The sequence below is a fragment of the Balaenoptera ricei genome, chromosome 2 (assembly GCF_028023285.1).
Source record: "Balaenoptera ricei isolate mBalRic1 chromosome 2, mBalRic1.hap2, whole genome shotgun sequence".
In the NCBI taxonomy this organism is placed as follows: Eukaryota; Metazoa; Chordata; class Mammalia; order Artiodactyla; family Balaenopteridae; genus Balaenoptera; species Balaenoptera ricei.
In genome coordinates this window covers 52,451,507-52,465,861 of record NC_082640.1, presented here as the reverse complement: position 1 = coordinate 52,465,861, position 14,355 = coordinate 52,451,507, and the positions used below count along the sequence as shown (strand labels likewise).

The 14,355-nt window shown below is 40.5% G+C and overlaps 1 protein-coding gene across 1 annotated transcript in view; it reads left to right on the top strand.

The window, feature by feature from the left end:
* The window catches only part of GABRG3 (gamma-aminobutyric acid type A receptor subunit gamma3), a 581,910-nt gene that overhangs the window by 455,264 nt on the left and 112,291 nt on the right, over positions 1-14,355 (top strand). The window contains exons 4-5 of the mRNA XM_059915411.1: positions 3,701-3,921; positions 5,952-6,034. Coding sequence (XP_059771394.1) covers positions 3,701-3,921; positions 5,952-6,034 — 304 coding nt within the window. The remainder of the gene's footprint in view (positions 1-3,700; positions 3,922-5,951; positions 6,035-14,355) is intronic.

Below are 14,355 nucleotides of genomic sequence, written 5' to 3'. Positions count from 1 at the left end.
GCCTGGTGGGTACAAAAACATCTGTGCCTCATGCGAGTGACTTTAGGTAATGCTGCCTAGCTTGCTATACGATTTACCCATCTCAGAGCTGCATTTTAAAACGTACTGTGAAGGGACATAAATGGGGATGGAAAGCAGAGAAGATAAGTAGGGAAAGGGTGTAAAGAGGAGGACTATTTGGTCATCAGGAGACTTTTTGATTTGTCATTTTTTAAACAATAAGAAGACCCACTTGGAAATTTTTACTTGGAGTCCTTTGGTAACTTTGGCAAAATTTTTGAAGTTTTCTGAGTTTCAATATCCCTGATATAATAAAGGGATTTTAAAAATCTGGTTGGCTTTAGAATCTTTCCAAAATACACTTGGGGCCTTTACAAAGAACAGTCTTTACTGGCTATCATTGCCCACATGATTGGTGGGCCTTGACCCTGTTGAGGAGAACATCTTTATCTTCTCTCCTTATTCCTTTACCCAGTAAACCATGTTAAAGGGAAAAAGGAAGTAATTCGTAAGGGTACTTATATGTGCCATCCCGGCTGTTCTCGCATCTTGAATTTATTTAAAGTTTTGAGTGTGTTCTCATGTTCTCTGTGCAAATATAGTTTTTTTCATAGTCAGCATTCATCACTGGCTAAAATCCTGCCTCCAAGGAGGTGAGGGGTCTGCTCCCCTGCCCCATTCGGCTGACTCTGTACCACAGCATTGTTCCTGCTTCTCAAGAGTGTCTTTGACATTCCTACTTCCTGTGTTCAGGACCCTGGCAAGGGAGGCAGCTATCTGCCCAGCTCACTCTTGTACCTCACTGAGGTCTTGTTCTAAGTCACCTTCTCAGTGAGGCTCGCAGCCCCCGCCCCTGCATACCACTCTCTCTACCTTTTGCACCTACAATACATGTCTGGTGTGAATCATGTGGACACTGATCATGTGGGCACAGTTTCTCAGGTCCCAAAAAGGGAGCATGTGAATCTATCATGTGCCCACAAGGAGGGATGCTGCAATACTTGGTGAATAGTACCAATGACCATCATGATCTGTCTTTAGCTGCCAAATGTTTTGTTTGTCTCTCCCTCATCAGGACAGACACACTCCTCACTTCTTCAATTGAGGTAACCCCAAAGGTCCACCGCGTCCCATCCCCTACGTCATGGTTACCTGTATGTGTATTAGTCTTCACATCGTTTGCACATGGTTTTCCTTGATCCACCAACCTCTAAACTGAAAAGAAAAGCTGTCTAACCCACACCCACATATACAGTATAGCTACAAGGATGAAGAAGCCCAGGATAATCAAAATCAACCCACTAGTTTGCAGCAATTCTGAGACCCCAGTGGGCAGATCCTGAGTGGGCTCTTTTCCCTGGGAAGAGAGTGTTTTTAAGTTTTAATTCTCCTCCCAGAGTTGGGCTCCCAAGGACTCCTCGTTGGCTCTTGACTCCATTGTCTGGGAGTTTTCCTTTTCCATTAACTGTTCTGGCCATGGGAAAGTTAACATTGGAGAATAAGCCTCCTTTGGGGTCCAGTCAGCTTTTCCAGGCCACGATCTACCCATTACAGAAAGAAATGCAAGAGTATATCTGTCTCAAATAGTCACAGACATTTTTTCCTGACGAGGTTCTTTTGGCAGTAGAACTCCCTCAAAACCTAGCCAGCCTCTTACCTTATAGGCCAGTTTAACAGGTGCATAGATCGTGTGTCAACACGATTCCAAGATCCATGATATGTCTTTGTTTTTAATGCCACTGCCTCTACCCAACCCTTTGCTTTCACTCTCACCTTTACTTTTTCTCTTAAATTAAGTACAGACACCTTGGTCCCATCAGTCTTCAGTGGAAGAGTCATATATTAGTCGCTTGTCCTTGGAGCCATATTTGCACAAAGATTTTGCATCATGACAACCCATTTAGAGGTTTTTAGCAATGGGTCAGATTATTTCTGCAAAGGTGAGTTTCAATAGGCTTTTAACAGTCAAAGCATTTCTTGAGTCTTTGATTTACTGATAGGGTGAGAAGCATTTGCTTCTTCCATTCCTACAAGAATCAGTGTTTGTTTTATCTTTCTCTTTTGTCAACTAAAGAAAAACACACAAACTAAAAGTTGCAAGTTATTATTTGGGAATCTTACTGAGGACTTAAGCCTGGGAGACAGCCTCTCAGATAGCTCTGATGAACTGCTCTGAAGAGTTAAGGGAGAAGCCAGGATACACAGATTTTTGCTGGAAAAAATGTAGTCAAACATCAAAAGATCGCTGTTAGTTACACAGAACAGATATCTCAAGTTAATGATTTTGGTGCGTTTCTAAGTATGTAAGGTTCATTGACATTATTCCTTAGATATGCATTTTAACTATCTAGGGTCAGTTTCCAAAGCACAAAATACTTCCTGTTTTTCTCCATCCTGAATTCCCCTCAGGGCACACCACTGCAGGGGTTGATGGCTTGGTCCTTGTAGAACTGGAAATTGGGGCAACATTCTTTGCTTACTGGAATGGCAGGCAACAGTCCCTGTTCATACTTTCATAACTGCTTTCAAACTGGCCAATTATCCTCTGAGATAATTTCTTTCTTGTGTTAACTTACCAAGCATAGTCAATAGCACTCAATACATCAGACATGTCATGTTTTTTTCACCTTAATTGTCTGTTTAAGGCCTGTTTTCCCAGACTGGAATATAAGCCCCGTGAAGGCATGGGTTTTTCCTGTTGGCACACTTCTGGCCCTTCGATGGTTTTCAGGGCCTGACATAGTCTGTGCAACAAAGAGATGATGAATGAGGGGATAAGTTAATAAAAGGCTGGATATGGTCTGTTGAAGTACCTGTGTCAGAAAAGTTCTTTAAACCAGAAACTCAGTGAAAAGGATAAATATGGGATTTGTTGAGAATTACTGAACTGTGTAAAAGTAATTCATTTTTAATATCTAATATGTAAAGAAACTATGAAAGATATTAAAATCACTAACAATCTGCCTCTAGATCCTCCTTACTATGGACCTAAAACTAATCCTTTAAACTGTGATTATGGGAGGAGCCTCTGCGGTGGTCCAGGCTCGAGACATTTCTCGTCTCACAGTGACATCAGCCTCATCCTGTATCTAAATGCTGTGAATACTGGGGTTGCTTCCAGTTACAGAAGTAATTTGAGTGCCATCAGCCCTCTTTTTGGAATCAGCATTCGGCTTGGGTGTCTATCAGCTCTATTTTTTTTGTTGTTATTGCTTATTTTTTACTTTTTGATTTGTGTTGTGTTATTTGAGAAGGCACTAGAGCTTTTTATTTAACTATTTATTTCCTTCCTTATAGCCCCTTTAGGATGTAGGCGCTATTATTCTACTCACTTTACAGATTAGAGAATGGTAGATTTTGCTACCTTCCAGAGCTTGGCTTAAGAATATAGGAGGGTCTGCATCTATGTTCTGAATTGTATTCTACTACCTCTTGGCCCCTCACCACACTCTATGTGTTTATTACAATTTATTATTTACAGAATATTTTCACATATGTTATCACACTGTTGACAAATAATATCAGTTACCTTTATTGAATGTCCATCACGTTGATCCAGACACAGTGTTAGGCACTAACAGAAAGGTGTGGGCAGGTGAGGATGCACACATAAGGAGAACTATACTCCTGAGAAAGAAAACAAAGCCTGCAGAAAAGCCACTAATAGAAATGTCTTGCCCCACCTTTTGCTCTGTTTCAGGAATACCAAATTGATATATTTTTTGCCCAGACCTGGACCGACAGTCGCCTTCGATTCAACAGCACAATGAAAATTCTTACTCTGAACAGCAACATGGTGGGGTTAATATGGATTCCAGATACGATATTCCGCAATTCCAAAACTGCAGAGGCTCACTGGATCACCACCCCCAATCAGCTCCTCAGAATTTGGAATGATGGGAAAATCCTTTACACTTTAAGGTGAGATGCTACTGATGATCTGATATTGGGGACTTTAATTTAGATCACTGTAGGAATGGGACCCTATTTTTCATTGCTAAATTCTATCACTTCTCATGTTCAACATGCTACTGGGTCTTGAAGAAGTTTTTCCTAATCCCATGTTGTGTAAAAATAAAGAAATACAAATGCTCTGCAATGAATATAAAATCCTTCCTTCATCAGAATCCATTTCCGCTGTAAGTGGGCTGTGGAAATTATCTTTAATATGTTTAACCCACAGGACCATTCAGCTAAGAAAATAAAGATGTCTTGGTGTACTAATCGACAAAGGTAATTATAGCCAAATTTGAGACCACAAGGAACAAAAGAGCACAGAGGGTGTTCCCTAATGCATCCCTAATGGAAGAGGCAGCTACCTTGTAATGAGTCCTCCTGGGGGCCAGGCTGTCCTCACAGAAACCCAGCAAAGTAAGAGGGGCTGCGTTTGAAAGATGTGAATAGACCTGCCTGCCCAAAGTCTCCATCGGGAACTAGTGTTACCCGGGTTTGAACCTGGGTCTGTATCTCTCAAGAGTCTCTCCGCTAGGGTGATCTGAGTCTAACTGAACACATGGTTGAAACATTCCATAGAAAGCCCTCCACCTAAGCCAGTCTTTCTGCCCACCCAGCGTTGGGATCAGGACAGTGACGTCTGGACCCTGCTTTCCCAGCATCTGAACCCTCTCCAGAACACTGGACTGAGTGCCTTGTGCTGATTATCTCTGTCTCATTGGCTTTGCTGCTTTACAGCTGCTTCCTGCACCTCCTGTCCACCTCCTGACACAGCCTGTCCTCATTCTGCTCCTCCTGCCTTAGGAATTCCCCCTCACTTTACCCTCTTTCCACTTTCCTGCTGACTTAGCTCATCCATTCCTAAGACTTTAAAAGCCATATACACGCTGAGGATTCATTCCCACATTCATTTCCAACCCCAAACTTCCCTTCTGGGCACCAGATTCTAGGAGCCACCTGCCTGTGTGTATCTCCTCCTGAAAGCCTAAAAGGCATTTTGATTCAGCATGCTGCAGGGGAATGTCATTTCTCTAATACTTCTGACCAGTCCCCTGTGTCCTCCTGGCTCAGTGAATACCACCGCCAGCCCCTGAACACACCTGCCTCCTCCCACATCCAGTATCAGGAGCTTTTAATTGCAAATGATTTGTGCCCATAAGGAGAAATCTGTAATTCATATGGTAAACACGTATTTGTAGCACAAAGGCACAGATTAATATCAAAATAAGCAGAAGATTAAAGATTTTAAAGTTTCATGGAAATAATAATGACAGCTTGGGAACAGCAACAACAATAAAAGCCACAACAGGGAACTCTGCTGATGAGTTAGTTACATTTGGAGAACAGGAGTTTGTAATAGCTATTTCCTCATCAATTCTTAAAGGAATATAAATGAGACTGAAATGAAGGTGAGCTTCAGCAAACCAGCATAGAGACATGGCCAGTCCTGCGATCCTTTATAGAAACTCTGACCCAAGGAATGTCTGCTTTGAAAAGATGCAATACACACATTTAGTGCAGCCACCACCTGCCTAGTCAAGTAGGGGAGTTGGCCAAATATGAACTCTTCCCTACAAGTGGATGAACTTGGTATTATACCTATTTAGGCAAATATACCATTTTAAAAATGGAGGAAAGAATTAATTCAGTCAAACAGATTAAAAACCAGGACATAAGAAACAAAGACCTATGAAAACAAGGACATAATGTTTTGATTTGTTTCCTCTCTTACTTGGCTTATATTTCTTGACACAGTCAGGAATTTTACTTATGGAAACTTCCTCTGCTTCTGATAGTTAGTAAAACAAAGTAACACAACACAAAAAAACCCAAATGGTATACTGAAAGGATGGTCCCCTACTAAGAGTGAGCTCCATGTGGCCACTCCAAGCCCCTCCTCCCCACATGGTAGTAACGTGACAGCCCCTGCCCTTGCTTAGGGCCTTTGTTGGATTGTCGCTGGCTGGCCACAAGAGTGATGCTTGGCTCCCCCACAGGCTCACCATAAATGCAGAATGCCAGCTGCAGCTGCACAACTTCCCCATGGATGAGCACTCCTGCCCGCTGATATTCTCCAGCTGTGAGTACTGACTTGGGGTATAACTGTTGTGTAAATGTCTAGCCTATGCTGATTTCTGGCAAAGAGTCACATGATCGATTATAGCATCACTATACAACCAGAGAAAATGGATAACGGTTTTGGTCTTGGCCACCTGGGTATAGTCACTCCAGACTTTGTTACATATGACCCATGTTATAAAATAGGTAGCTTTGATAAATCCTTGAACAACTTAACCATTTTGTTATAATATTAAAGAACACAGAAATTGATGAACAGTTGACTTACCAAAGACACTTATGCTAATTATTTGGACATATACAGAATTCATTTGCAATAATTTTATGCTTAAGATCATCTTCAAGTCAGGTGGTCTGTTTACATAATAAAAAGATAAACTTTTTACTTAAATATATTTATATTTGTCTCATTACACTATAATAGGATGTAATTTTTCATAGTATTTCATTTTCCAATATTTTACATAGGATTGATACTAGAGCTAACAAGTAATCATTTACAAATTCTTAAAGATAATATCTAATGCTAAGTACAAGGCTACAAATAAAAGGAAATATCAAATTTATTTGCTTATAAAGTTTTAAAGGTCAATATAGAAATATATCTGTAGAATTTATGATGGTTCATTTAAAATATATTGACCACAACTACTTAAGTATGACTCATAAGAATTCAACTAACTTCATTGACTATCTTTAAAATTGCATATGGATATGACAAATGTGATGAAGTCTCAGGCAGAAGGTTTTGTGGCTTTCTTCACTATACATTAGAGTGAAAAGACAAAAATGAAAAATTGGATAAACACATTTTACAGTTCATTTTAAATTCAGATAAAGACAAGATAGAAAGCAAAATTTCACCTAGGGATAAATTTTTTTGATTATAAAATGGTCAGAAGATCTAAAAAGATATTTTTTCCAAAGAAGACATGCAGATGGCCAACAGGTAGATGGAAAGATGTTAAACATCATTAGTCATCGGGGAAATGCAAATCAAAACAACAATGAGATATCATCTCACACCTGTCAGAATGGCTGTCATCAAAAGACAACAAATATTTATGAGGATGTGGAGAAAAGGAAAACCTTTGGAACTGTTGGTGGGAATGTAAATTGGTGCAGCCATTGTGTAAAACAATATGGAGATTCCTCAAAAAATTTAAAATAATATTGTCTTATGATCCAGCGATTCTACTTTCGTGTATTTATCCAAAGAAAATGAAAACACTAACTCAAAAATGTATACGACTAGAAGGAGGGCACCATCTGCATCTCTTGGTCAGTTGTTTTATCCCCTTAAGGCAGGAGGGCAGACTGAGTAGGAAAGATAGGCTGAGCTCAGCCTCATCATTATCAAGCTCCAGCAGCATCTGATTGGACTTGCAGAAGAACAAACCAGAAAGGTTTATATTTAGGAGCCACAAATACCTCCTTTCTTCCCGTGTGCAGCATGCAGATTGTAGCCAAATGTATTTCATTCTAAACCCTTCTTGGGTTTAGACCTGAAGAGGGAACCAAGTATTCATGGCTCATCCAAATGCTTCATAACTGGTGTGTGTCAAAATAAACTGAGACAAAATTGCCCATTCCCTCCCTGCTTCCCGGGTGCATTAAAGAGGTGGACCCTCTGCCAGGTGGACTGTCCTGGCAAGTGGGACCTTTGCTTTGGCAGGAAAGAAAACACACAGCTGCTTTAAAGTCCTTTCTCTTTTGGATGAGTTAATCACCAAATAGCAGATGCTGTGAAATGCCAGCACTGGTCCTGTGTCCTTTGAAGCAAATGCTCAGGTACAAAACTTCCAAAAGGAAGCCCGTCTTCCAAAGGGAGAGCAACTGTTCATTTTATGTATCACTTGACTGGTCTAAGGCAGAGGTCCCCAAACTTTTTGGCACCAGGGCCTGGTTTCGTGGAAGACAATTTTTCCATGGAAGGGGGTGGGGGGAGAGGGTTCAGGCGGTAATGGAAGCGATGGGGAGAGGAAGATGAAGCTTCGCTGGCTGGCTTACCTGCTACTCACCTCTTGCTGTGCGGCCTAGTTCCTAACAGGCCACGGTCCAATACCAGTCCGCGGCCCGGGGGTTGGGGGCCCCTGGTCTAAGGAATGCCTGGATAGCTGGTAAAACATTACTTTTGAATGTTTCTGTGAGGGTGTCTACAGGAGAGATCAGCATTTGAGTCAGTAGCCTGGATAAGGAAGATCGCTCTCACCAAGGTGTGTGGGCGTCATCCAGTCTTTTGAGGGACAAAATACAGGCATACTTCCTTTTATCTTCTCTCACTTTATTGTGCTTCACAGATACTGCATTTTGTTTTACAAATTGAGAGTTATGGCATCCCTTCCCAAACAGCATTGTTTTTTAGTTAAGGTATTTACATTGTTTTTTAGATGTAATGCTACTGCACACTTATCAATAATAGGCTGTAGCATAGAGTAAGCATAACATTTATATGCTCTGGGAAACCAAAAAATTTGTGTGACTTGCTTTGTTTGATGTTTGCTTTATTGTGATGGACTGGAACTGAAGCTGCAATAACTCCAAGGTCTGCCTGTAGAAGAAAAGGTGGAATTTGCTCTTTGATTGAGCTGGGATGTGCATCTTCTGCTCTCAGATATCAATGCTCCTTGTTCCCAGGCCTCAGACTTGGACCAGGACTTAAAACCTCAGTCTCTTAATTCTCAGGCCTTTGGACTCAGACTGAATTACACCACCAGCTTTCCTGGGTCTTCAGCTTGCAGATGACAGATTGTAGAACTTCTTGTCTTCCATAATCTGATGAACAAATTTCTGTAATATATGTCCTCTTATATATTTATCTCTATCTATCCCTGCATCAACATTTATCCTCTTGGTTCTGCTTCTTTGGGGAACCCTAATACAGGGAGGGAAGTTCCCACACTTCCAGCCTAAAAAATATGTGGACTCCAAAGTTCCCAAAATATTCCTGTTTTCACTTGAGTTCACCTGCTTTGGATGTAACCAAAGGGAGTTTTTTGGCATGTCCAGGAGACATGGCAAAGTCCAGCAGCCTGGAGCTGAGAGTGAGAATCAAGGCAGTGCCCTGGGAAGCAGGTTCTGGATCAGGGACCATGCCAGACAGACCAGTGCAGGGGGTGAGGGGGATTTTGCCATCTTGTCTCTTTGCCTGCCCCATTCTCCTTTAAGTGCTCGCCCTTCCCCTGCTAGCCAGGTCATCTTCCCACATGTTCCTGGATCTCTGGCCTCTCCAGCTCTTCCTTGTCCCTGCCATCTCACTGCTGTAGACACTCACACCTTGGGGGGGAAGGAGGGTGCCCCTTCCCAACATAATCCCACACGTGTCGTTTTACTCATGCAGCAGACATACAAACCCTGAAGAGTACACAAAAGAAACAATGCAAAGCAAAGACTACCTTAGCTATGAAGAGTCCGTCCCTACGTCTTTCATAGTTCTGTTACATATCTTTGTGCAGTATTTTCATTTTGAAAATTAGTTCATAGGAACAGACTCAGAGGACTCAGAGATATAAATATTTCTGCTCTGAGATGTGTTTTTGGAGGGAAAAGGGAGCAGAATGGCTGGAACACTTTATTGAGAAAGGAAGAGGAAAGCTTTAAAATGCCTAACAATAGCTTAATTTACTGAAATACTGCCTAGGTTAACAACTCTATTGACTATTTACTGTCCAGATCAGGGTTTCTGTTTTTATATGTGGCTTTGCAGAGGAAATTTAATCTTAGTAATAGGGTGGGGATGGGGGGAGACATTTAATGGTCACTTTCATTATTTCATGAAAAAAATCTTATTTGCCTTTAAAAAGTTTCCCCCATTCAAAGTCTTGATAGTAAACATTATTTAGGGAGTAATAATGAAATCTCTAGCATCTCTGGTGTTTCTGCTGTTTTATATGAGGCATGTATTCACAAAAATAAAGTTTAAAAAGCTTTTTGAAAGATGATAAACATGTGAACCATACTGAGTGTCAAGGAAGCTCTGGGCCAGCCTCCAGCCTGCTTGGACTTACAGGCTGGCATGGGGGCATCGGGCTCAGTGTTGAGCACAGAGCTTGATGCTGGAAACTGGGAATCCTCACTTTCCCTCTAACTTGAGTAGGTTCATTTACTACGCTCCGGGCACTGCTCTGAGCAACTACAATCATCAGCTCATTTGATACATATAATGACCCTGGGAGGCCCTTTTTTTCTCAATGCCTTCCACAGTCAAGTAAACCCAGCATGGGGCAGTGAAGTCATCTGCCCGCATCCCCTTGGAGAGCAAGGGCAATTGGGTTTGAATGAATTAGAATGGCTATTGAGTCTGCGCTATCACTATTACTTTTATTGCTATTGCAAGAGGGCAGATGGAGCAAAATGAGATAGACCTCAAGGTATGAGACGAATTTTGCTCTATCCCCAGTAAAAATTTAGGGTGAGAAAACCAACAGAGCAAGCACATTTATACTCTTTCTTTTAACATCTTTATTGGAGTATAACTGCTTTACAATGTTGTGTTAGTTTCTGCTGTACAACAAAGTGAATCAGCTATACGTATACATATATCTCATATTCCATCCCTCTTGCGTCTCACTCCCACACTCCCTATCCACCCTTTTAGGTAGTCACAAAGCATGAAGCTGATCTCCCTGTGCTATGCAGCTGCTTTCCACTAGCTATCTATTTTACATTTGGTAGAGTATATATGTCAATGCCACACTATCACTTCATCCCAGCTTACCCTTTCCCCTCTCCGTGTCCTCAACACCATTCTCTACGTCTGCGTCTTATGCCTGTCCGGCCCCTATGTTCTTCAGAACCATTATTTTTTAGATTCCATATATATGGGTTAGCAAATGGTATTTGTTTTTCTCTTTCTGACTTACTTCACTCTGTATGACAGACTCTAGGTCCATCCACTTCACTACAAATAACTCCATTTCTTTTAATTTTATGGCTGAGTCATATTCCATTGTATATATGTTGCACATCTTAACTCATTCTTCTGTCAATGAACACTTAGGTTGGTTCCATGTCCTGGCTATTGTAAATAGTGCTGCAATGAACATTGTGGTACATGACTCTTTCTGAACTATGGTTTTCTCAGGGTATAGGCCCAGTAATGGCATTGCTGGTCATATGGTAGTTCTAGTCATAGTTTTGTAAAGAACCTCCATACTGTCCTCCATAGTGCTTGTATCAATTTACATTCCTACCAAAAGTGCAACAGAGTAACCTTTTCTCCACACCCTCTCCAGCATTTGTTTGTAGTTTCTTGATGATGGCCATTCTGCCTGGTATGAGGAGATACCTCATTGTAGTTTCTATTTGTATTTCTCTAATGATTAGTGATGTTGAGAATCCTTTCATGTGTTTGTTGGCAATCTGTATATCTTCCTTGGAGAAATGTCTGTTTCGGTTTTCTGCCTATTCTTGGACGCGTTTCTTGTTTTTTACATTGAGCTGCATGAGCTGCTTGTAAATTTTGGAGATAAATCCTTTGTCAGTTTCTTCATTTGCAAATATTTTTTCCTATTCTGGGGGTTGTCTTTTCATCTTGTTTATTGTTTCCTTTGCTGTACAAAAGCTTTTAAGTGTCATTAGGTCCCATTTGTTATATTTGTTTTTATTTCCATTTCTCTAGGAGGTGGGTCAAAAAAGACCTTTCTGTGATTTATGTCATAGAGTGTTCTGCTTATGTTTTCCTCTAACAGTTTTATAGTGTCTGGCCTTACATTTAGGTCTTTAATCAATTTTGGGTTTATTTTTCTGTATGGTGCTAGGGAGTGTTTTAATTTCATTCTTTTACATGTAGTGGTCTAGTTTTAGCAGCACAACTTATTGAAGAGGCTTTTTCTCCATTGTATATTCTTGTCTCCTTTATCAAATATAAGGTCACCATATGTGCATGGGTTTATCTCTGGGCTTTCTATACTGTTCCATTGATCTATATTTCTGTTTTTTGTGTGTTTTTCTTTCTCAAGATTGCTTTGGGAGTTAGTGTTAATGACACTGGGTGGTTACTCAAAACCTGGGCGACGTTCTGGCTAAATCCTCCCTTCTTCGTTTCATTAATATGATTATAGCCTTTTCATTATTTTTTTATATACTCATTACTTCGATCATTTGCACAAACCCTTTTCAGCAGAGGAGACTGACTTGAAGAATCATGGCTAGGTCTTAAGAGTAACAATTTTTTAATAAAGAAAACTTCAAGATGGTGGAGGACTCAGACGTGGAAATCACCTTCCTCACCACAATTACATCAGAAATACATCTACATGTGGAACTACAGAACACTACTGAATGCTGGCAAAGACCTCAGACTTCCCAAAAGATATTTTTTTATTTCCTCTTTCTCTTCTTGTGAGTGTATAAGGGTATGCTTCTTTGTGTGATTTTGTCTCTATAGCTTTGCTTTTGCCATTTGTCCTAGGGTTCTGTCTGTCCGTTCTTTTCGTTTAGTTTTGTTTTTTTTTAGTATATATTTTAGTGCATGTTGTAATAGGTGGATTGGTTTTTTGGTTTGGTTGTTCCTTTTTTTTTTTTTTTAAGAAATTCACGTTCTTTTATTTATTTATTTATGGCTGTGTTGAGTCTTCGTTTCTGCGTGAGGGCTTTCTCTAGTTGCGGCAAGTGGGGGCCACTCTTCATCGCGGCCTCTCTTGTTGCGGAGCACAGGCTCCAGACGCGCAGGCTCAGTAATTGTGGCTCACGGGCCCAGTTGCTCCGTGACATGTGGGATCTTCCCAGACCAGGGCTCGAACCCTTGTCCCCTGCATTGGCAGGCAGATTCTCAACCACTGCGCCACCAGGGAAGCCCTGCTCTCTTCTTTCTTTAAATTTTTTATTATTTAAAAATTTTTTTCTTAATAATTATTTTAAAATTTTATTTTAATAAATTAAATTTATAATATTTTCTTTCTCTAAGTTTGCGTTGTGTGGCTGACAGTCTTAGTACTCTGGCCATGTTTCAGGCATGTACCTCTAAGGTAGGAGAGCTGAGTTCAGGACAGTGGTCCACCAGAGACTTCCTGGCTCAAAATAATATCAAACAGTGAAAGCTCACCCATAGATCTCAATCTCAATGCTAAGACCAAACTCCACTCAAAGACCTGCAAGTTACAGTGCTGGACACCCTATGCCAAAAAACTGGCAGGACAGGAACACAACCCAATCCATTAGCAGAGAGGCTGCATAAAATCATAATAAGGTCACAGACACCCCCAAAAAGAACCAGAAAGCCATGATCCAACCTCATCCACCAGAACTAAGCACCAGTTCCCTCCAACAGAGAGCCTACACAACTCACTAAACCAAGCTTACACACTGAGGGCAGACACAAAAAACAACGAGAACTACGAACCTGCAGCATGTGAAAAGGACACCGCAAAAACAGTAAGCTGAGCAAAATAAGACAGAGAAACACAGAGCTGATGAAGGAGCAAGGTAAAAACCCGCCAGAACAAACAAATGAAAAGATAATAGGCAGTCTACCTGAAACAGAATTCAGAGTACTGATAGTAAAGATGATCCAAATCTTCTAAATAGAATGGAGAAAATACAAGAAACGTTTAACAAGGACGAGGAAGAACTAAAGAGCAACAATGATGAACAACAAAATAAATGAAATTAAATATGCTTTAGAAAGACTCAATAGCAGAATAACAAGCAGAAGAATGGATAAGTGACTAGGCAGATAAAATAGTGGAAATAACGGAGCAGAATAAAGAAAAAGAAAATGAAAAGAATGGAAGAGAGTCTCAGACTTCTGGGAAACAATAAAACTCGAGGAAACTATAAAACTCTTGAGGAAAACATATGCAGAACACTCTATGACATAAATCACAGCAAGATCCTTTTTGACCCACCTCCTAGAGAAATGGAAATAAAAACAAAAATAAACAAATGGGACCTAATGAAAGTTAAAAGCTTTTGTACAACAAAGGAAACAATAAACAGGATGAAAAGACAACCCTCAGAATGGGAGAAAATATTTGCAAAGGAAGCAACTGACAAAAGATTAATCTCCAAAATTTACAAGCAGCTCATGCAGCTCAATATCAAAGAAACAAACAACCCTATCCAATAAATGGGCAGAAGACCTAAACAGACATTTCTCCAAGGAAGATATACATATTGCCAACAAACACATGAAAGGATTCTGAACATCACTAATCATTAGAGAAAATCATATCAAAAGAAAAAGTGGTATCACCTCACACTAGTCCGAATGGCCATATCATCAAAAACTCTACAAACAATAAATGCTTGATAGGGTGTGGAGAAAAGTGAACCGTGTTCCACTGTTGGTGGGAATGTCAGTTGATACAGCCACTATGGAGA